General features: G+C 45.3%; 1 protein-coding gene across 2 annotated transcripts in view; it reads right to left on the reverse strand.

Moving 5' to 3' along the window:
- Positions 1-6,756, reverse strand: part of DAP (death associated protein) — a 57,029-nt gene extending 50,273 nt beyond the window's left edge. Inside the window, exons 1-2 of one of the 2 annotated variants that reach the window (XM_075744814.1) lie at positions 6,542-6,756; positions 802-898 (exon numbers count right to left, since the gene is read on the reverse strand). In XM_075744814.1, the coding sequence (XP_075600929.1) occupies positions 802-898; positions 6,542-6,596 (152 nt within the window). In that variant the 5' untranslated portion in view covers positions 6,597-6,756. The remainder of the gene's footprint in view (positions 1-801; positions 899-6,541) is intronic. The other variant, XM_075744815.1, reaches the window with a different exon arrangement.
- Positions 6,757-8,109: the final 1,353 nt, after the last annotated feature.

Genomic DNA, 8,109 nt, shown 5'->3' on the forward strand with positions numbered 1-8,109 from the left:
CAGTCTACTTACCAAAGCACAAGAATGTCTCTCTCTTTTTTTTGCCTTGAGCAAATAGCAAGGACAAACCCATGCAATAATCTAGTACATAAAGATTTCAGGTAAACATAGTCTTGACTACAAAGAAAAGCAGCTAGCCAAGGAAAGCAGCACAAATCCAGGTGGCTTTTGTAGGAACAGAAATACAGCAACAGCCCACTGACCTTCCCTGCTTTCATTTCTACACAGCAGTTACTAGCAGTTTTAAGTAGATTTATTAATCTACAGTAACAACTGTTTGTTTTGGTATCCTCCACCACTAAAACTGCTAAATTCTCACCTAAAATAAAAGCAGATAATATTAATAGCATTTATTTTTACTTGTCTTTTTAAAAGCACCATATTGTTGAATACCTTGCAGAGACAGGAATATGGGCCAAAGGGCAGAAGGCACCACCTAGCACACAACAAGATGACCTCGTACGCAGACTGACAGCCTAATGTTTGTGACCAAATGTGCCTAGCCTTTATATTTCTCACAATGTGAGACAATGTTCAGAGATTTTAGGAAAGTCGATGTCTTTCTTTAACTGTTCTTTTTTCCCGAACCTTCTCTTACCTGGCAGGATCATTTAAAGGAGGCTCAGCAAGGTAAAAATTTCCCAAATTCCCCAATTCTCTTGAAGGAGCATGTAACTTGCTAACACTTTAAATCAATTTTATGATACAAACCAACTGTATCCGCAAGGAAAACAAAACTGGTGATAAGGTTCAAGGTCATGGAAATTCGCTGTAGCACATGCACCAAATCAAAATGCTCACCTGCTGGTTTCCCAGTCTTGGTCATCCTTATCTTTTTCTTCTTTGGCATCAGAATTGTGTGGGTGTTTCTGCACAATCCGCATCCCACCAGCTTTCACTGAAACAAAAATTAGAGAGACACAACAAACCTCAGTCAAATCAGCATAAATGAAGAATGTTTTAAGGATGACTCTCCCCTCCCTTCCCCCCACAATACTTTACAAAACAGTTTAATAGTAATCACAGTTTGGTAAAGGGGCCCAAAGTGCTTAAAAGCGGCAAGCATGAGGAACAGCTACTTCAAGACTGCATCTGCCATTCTCTTTCACGTCATGCCATCTTTGCTCATCCTGAGAAGCTGCAGCTCATTTTACCACCTGCTTCCAACACCATTTTAGAAAACTCAACTCTGTTTTAAGTCTCCCCCATCCCCGTAAACTTGCAGCAGTCAGAAGAAGAAACGGAGGCAATGGTTTGCATCACACTATGCAAAAGGCCACAATTGTTAATGTTAAATACTTCCATAAAACAAGAAGGGATGAAGAACCTCACCCGTCATCTCAAGTTAACAACTACAGCTATAATAATAGCATTTATAGAGGGAAACACTTCATGAACGGTATAATAAAAAGCAAAGTTTAGGAGGACTCAACCTGCATTTAGAACAGAGCTTTTTGTTTTGCAAAACACAAGCATTTACCACAATTCCAATCCTTGTCATGATTTAGTTTTAGACATTACGCAAATGTGAAAGCATGTCTTTGAAACATAAAACAAGAAGTGAAAGCAAATCCACTTATCTCTATCATTTATCCCCTCCAAAGTGAACTATAAAATATGAACCAATCCAGGCCTAACACTACAGCTACTAAGCAGAGCAACAGGCAGGCTGTTCTTGATCTGGTTTCAGTTTTAATATTGCACTTTTTTTCCCCGCTTTAATCATTGCTATATGTGCTTACAAGACAGCATAAGATGATGCATCTCGTTAGCTAATTGGATGGGTTACATTGCCATCAGCAACCACATCAGAAAGCCACTATAGTGGTCAGGAGTCAATAAAACCACCTACAGACGCATTGGTTTGTGTTTCACATTGCTGCGACACGGCGAGGCTGCGGACAGCCTTGTCAGAGATGTCACAGCTCGAGCAAGCAGGATGCCAGAGCAGCGCTCGGAGGGAGCCGACGGGGCTCGGAGCACGGCCGGGGAGGCTGTTCGTCTGACAGCCCTCCTCTGCCCAGCCACAGAGAGATTAAGGCACCTCACAGCAGTTCAGTGCTAATCCTTGAAACCTAGAAACAGGTTCATTTCTCGGTTCTTAACCAGGTTAGCAATGGAAAGGACACCCCTGTGCATAAATTTTACCGTCTGGGTGAAGGCAAGCAGGGAAGAGAAAGTGACCCGCCCCAGGAGACAGTGACAGCTCTTTGGCCCTGGGATTTTTGTTTAAATAGATTTTAAGCTGTGTGTGCTATTTGAAAGATTAACTTCTGATTCAATAAAGGACACTAAAGACAGGTGATCAACAGACAAAACGAAAGAAATCTCTTTTAAACCCTGTCAAAACTGTGTCCCCTTATCATTCATTAAAAACCAAAACAGTAGTCATTTTGCATTCTCCCTCCAGCATAAAACTTACAATATTTAAAATGATGAGATATGTTTCACATGGGACAAGGAAAGGCAGAAATGTTAAGCAACAAAGAAATTTAGTTTTAAAAGTGAAACAAAAATTAAAATTCCTACTGATTTTTCTTGATGCAAACTCCATAGAAATTTAAGTTTGTTTGCAAAAGCAAACACTGAGTTCTGTCAAGTGCTGTCTTGTTCTAACATCTTAGTTAAAGTGATTGGTATGTTTTATTTAAATCAATATATAAATTTAACATCATTGCACAATCAGTTCTTACTAGTTCCCTTTCAAATTCCTTTTTGCGGAAGATTCTGTCTCCACAGCAACATCTGCCAAGTTACAAACAGCACTTCTGAACAATACACACACGCTTCCACATTCTTCGCCATCTAATAGAAAACTAAAGAAAAGCATACCCAAAGATTTAGTGCTAATTTAGGTGGTCTAAAAATCTCTCTCCGCTCATATTGTATGTCATCAGGCCACCAGCCACTTGTTTTCTCTTTATACGTCACTGGCAAAAATACACAGCTAACACGTTCAGATTTGTCTGTATGTAGAATTAACAGGGATTAAAAAGCAAATAACCAGACAATTAAAAGACATAATAGTGACTGACCAATGCAGTAACTTGATAATTTTAATAATCTGATTTTTTGCACTAATATCAACAGGCATAGTATAGAGAGCTAAAAGCACATTGGTGCATAATTGAATAATCTTCAGTTAATCCAGAGTTACTGTGCAGATCTGTGAAACCATAAGAAGGATCCAGCAAACAACTGCAGTAATAATTTGTATTTTAGACCAAAAGTGTACATATAGCTGATGTACATCTCTGCCACCTCTGACACAGCATGCTCATACCCAATCTAGTTTCAAGAGACATAGCTTAAGAAAAGAAATCCCCTTGCAACGTAATTGACTTTACTTTCAAAAGGTTTCAACCCAGCTACACTACCTCAGGGTTACACAGAGAGAAGAAATGATTACATCCACCAAGCTAAAGAAAAACCCACTTTATTTGTGAGATTTTCTTGAGACTTACGAGGATTCATCTATTTCTTACTCGCCTAGCATTTACTACATAATTTGACAGATGCTTACCACGGTGATTTTGTCACTTAAAAGTCATTCTTATACAGTAAGAGTTCACATTTCCTTATAGTAAATCCTGCACAGAGCAGAAAGAGGATTTAAATAACTGATAAACCACATCCCAGAACACGGCCAGAAATCGGTGCTCAGAAGAGGACAGTGTCAATGACACAATGCTGGGATTAGGAAGAAAGCAGTTCCCGTGCCGAAGTTGCTCAGGAGAGGTCGGGTGGGACCTGCGCTAAGGCAGGAGGGGACAGGGAACGGCTCCCTGCGGCACTGGAGAGACAAGAGAGGCCACCAGCCTCTAAAACCTGAAATAAAAGAGGGGATCATCTGCCAGCCCGCTCCAAGAAGAGCAACAGCACAAGTCTGCTTGCCCCACTGCTGGATAAGAGCGCAGATTTATCTGATGTGTTTTCCCCTGAAAGGCAGACAAGAATGTCTTGTTTGTCCTGTGAACACCAGCCTGCGTTCCTCTTAAGGGTATGGAAATGCATTCAACAACTGTGTTAATCAATTACCATTCAAGATGATCTGGAGTCAGCAAACATTCTCAGTCTATTTACCTTCCCCCCTCCCCATGCTTCTTCAGGACTGCTCTCAGTTTCTGAGGCTCAATTCTGAAATAAACCCTACAGAGTCACGGCAAGCACAAGTACCTAGAGAAGCACCACAGCTCAGCGACGGCTCCGGCCCCAGCCCCAGCTCCCCCAGGTTGCAGACCCGAGGCCGTCCTTCCTGGGGAAACCTTCCAGCTCAACCCAAATCGCCCGCTGGTCACAGCAACCAGACAGGAACTTTTAGAAATCCAGAGTATAACCAGGAGTTTTAGCAGCTTCCTGTTTTCTTTGAGCATCATATTCAATATTAACAGAAAATTTATTTTTTATGTACCGTACAGTAACAGACTCCATTACATTGATAAGATGTATGAAAAGCCAGGACCAAGGGAAACACAAAATATGCCATTCTGCAAGTTTAAGGGAGCATAGTGTCTGGCAAAACAAGAACAGAAGTAAGAGTTATTATATACCTTCATTTCACAGAAACCTTGGCTCAGAGCTATGTTTTTTTAATCTAGGAAAAAGCACGTAACTATTTTCACAAACCTACTGTAAAACTTCATAAATAAACTATTAACACAATCACTTTGCTTTATTTCTCCACAGTATCTACTAGAAGTGAACAGCTAAAAGGATAATTACGCAGACCTCTTTAGAGGGACTGCAAGCTGTACAAACCTACTCAGCAACATATTACAGATGCATTGAGCTCACTGACAGACGGATATTTAATAAAGCTTAAGTTGGGACCCTCATAAGTTTCAGAAAGGAGTTCAAAGTCACTTTGTGCACCCTGTTACCAGCCTGAGGTCTTGAGGTTTCTTTCCATTTCATTATACTTTGACTTTTCAAGTGCTTTTCTTGTCTTTTATTTTCCTCTGTGAAAGATAAATGCACAGAGAAAGCTAGCAGACTGCATGCAGTCAGTAAGTGAGGGCTAACAGTGCATATGAAAGCTACTACAGCAGCAAAAGCTACAGACATTGGGACAAGTACTTTGGTTTAGTTTCTTGAACCAGCTCACCAAGAGGTCAGGTAAGAGCTAATGCCATGACAAGGGAGGCTGCAGAAGTGGGACAACTGCTCAGCCCAAGACATCGTCTTAACTGTACTGCCAAACTCCATCTGCCGATGCAAAGTCAAGCCATTATTTCTCACTTCTGGTATCTATTTAAAAGAATTTCAGGTCCTCATTATAATAAGAGGCAGAATTCAATTAGGGTTCAAAAATTTTTTCAAATTTAGCTATCAAATCTCATCAGTTGATTTGAATATAAAGCTAACCACCTTGTGAATTAAGAACTTTAGCATTTTTTGACTGAAACACTTAAAAACCCCAACTATTCCACCAGGAAACACTAAAAAACACACAAAAAGTTGCTGGTACAGGGACGAAATTTCCCTTAAAAAAACTGTAATAAAGAAGAAAAAATAACAGTACGTGAAAGAACAAGACAACTTGGGTACTGCAAGCAACCGAACTCCACCTGTGTAAAGAGAGAAGCTGCTGTCTATGGACGGAAGCAGATCAGGGCACCACCGAAGGTGAAAGGCAGCTCCTACCCCGACCACTTGCCGCTCTGCTCATCCATGAGCACGCAGCAGTGGGTGGAAGGTGCCTTTGCTCCTTCGCTGGGCAGCTAGCAAGCGGTTTACTTGTTTCCTACCCTGCCAGCCTCCAGAACTGAAGCCAGGGGCACGCAGCCTGCTCTAGCACTCATGCCATAATGCCCACAGGCAAAATGGATGCCCAGCGTACTGTTCATTCCTAGTTTGTGTGTTCACACTCAGCTTGCGCTGTGTTGCGAACAGCCACGCAGGCTGTGATGTGGCTGAGACTGCTCCTTTTCCTTTCCCGCCTGTACCAGCCCCACGCGCTGGATTCGTAGGCCTTCACCGCCTTGCGAGGATGGGATGCTCTCCCGAGCGAGGGCTGCCGAAGGCAATGCTGTCTCCCAGGTCAGAAGCCGGAGATGCCAAAGAGCACAAAGCAGATGAGGATTTGTCTGCAGAGAGCTCCCTGGGACAAGCAGGGCAGGCAGCGTCGCCCCCGTTACCAAAGGCCAGGGGTAGCTTAGGGAGAGGGTGAGCGGCAGGCACCGATCAGGAAGGGGACCCCCGCACACCTCCCAGCGCCAAAGAACCGATCAGACGTCGCTCTGGTCGGCGGCGCCTGAGCAGAGGAACACGGGGAAACCACCCGGGGCTCACACCCTCCAGCAGCGGCGGCGGGACCCTCCCGAGACCGCCCTCGCCCTCCTCAGCCCCGGGCAGCACCCCGGCGCCCGCAACCCGGGGACTTGGCGGGGAACCGGCGCCCGACCGGGGCCTCCCGGAGGGTCTCGGCCCCCTCCGGCTCCGCCGGCCCGCGGCTGCCCAGGCCGCCCCGGCCCCCCTTGTCCCATCCCGTCCCCAGGAATGGGAAGAGAAAGAGCGGAGAGACGGGAACCGGCGGCCGTACCAGCAGGAGGGTGTCCGGCCCGCGTCTCTGCTTTCTCTTTGGGAGGCGAAGACATTTTTACTGTGCCAGCGGCCCCGCTCCGCACCGGCCACCCACACCCCGACGCCGAGCAACGGCCAGCGCCCAGCCTGCCCTGCGCTACGGTACGCGGCGCGGCCCCGCTCCCGCCCTGTCAACGTGGCCGCCGGGCGCCGCCACCAAGGACGCGCCCACCGAGGGCGTGCCCGCGCTGCCACCGCCCCGCCGCGGACGCACCGCCGGCAGCCAACGGAGGCGGGGGGAGCGGGAACCGTGCCCCGCCCCGCAGGGGGAGGGCGGTGCCGCCGGGACCGGCGGGTGGGGCCGGGGCCGGGCCGCTGTGCCCCTCCACCACCCCGCGCCGCCGGGATGCGGGACCCTCCGCCTCAGCCTCCGCTGCGGTGTGCTGCGGTGTCGCAGCAGGTCTTGGCTGGGCGCCCGCTTGCTCTGCATCTCGGTCTCTATTTCTGCATTTGTTTACCCAGCGGTTGGGTGTTTTTTTTTAATTCCTTGTGGTGCGTTTTGCCACTGCTACGTGTGAAGTCAGTGTTGCGAAATTGCCAGGCCGCTGAGGCCGGGCTTTCGTTTTTCTTTTCCCCTGAGCAATATGAATCCATCTGACTTTATGTAAACTGGTTCCTGCAACAGACTGCCTTTAAAACCACCTTCGCATATGCAATTTTGGAGGGTAATACACCTTTTTATTTAATTGCTACGAGAAAACGACAGAGGCAATTAGCATGATTCTGAATTATTTGCTTGTACACTTCAAATAATACTTTTCATTAGCGACTAACTGGCAATTCACGTCTTCCGCTCTATTTTGCTCTGCCAAACCACGGACGTGTGAAGTGGCATGTACAGCGCTCGTCTTGCCCGCGCTTCACGTCTCGTCGCCTTTTCCTTTGAAATCACGGTGCCGATTCACACCAGTTTAAGAAATTTTTCAAACGCTTCAGTTTCTAAGTGATGTGGAAAGGCATGGAGCACGATATCTACATTAATTATATTAGCAGTGAAGTGTAAACCATACCGGCTCTTCTGGTTTCCTTTTATAATTTGACATAAGGAAAGCAAGTCCCCCAAAAGATGAGTGCAAATGATTGGAAGTTGAACCCCCCCCAGAAATGCCATAGTAATACTGCATCCCAGGTATGTTATACAGAAGTTAATATAGTCATATTTTAGTTATTTACTATCACTCTTTGTTACAATTATATTACCATTGTCAAAATATAAGTGATAGGTAACTATACAGGGTTTTTTTCTGGCAACAGTCCAAAATCTAATCACATCGTGGTATCCTTAACAGCCTGCATGAGCAAATGTTATAAAAATGCTGTAACTGAGTTCTTGCATTTTGCTGCTGGGTAATTTCAATTTCTTTACACATAAGGCACTTTAGAGTCTCAGATTATGTTTTCAGCTCTGTCACCTTCTGTGTAGCCTAACACAAATGACTTCAATTCCCTTTCCAGTCTCTGTCAAAGTCTATTCAGATTATACTTTTTTCTAGGGCAGAATTATCTCCTAAATGGAGATTTTAATGC

Source organism: Balearica regulorum, chromosome 2 (genome assembly GCF_011004875.1).
Source record: "Balearica regulorum gibbericeps isolate bBalReg1 chromosome 2, bBalReg1.pri, whole genome shotgun sequence".
NCBI lineage: Eukaryota > Metazoa > Chordata > Aves > Gruiformes > Gruidae > Balearica > Balearica regulorum.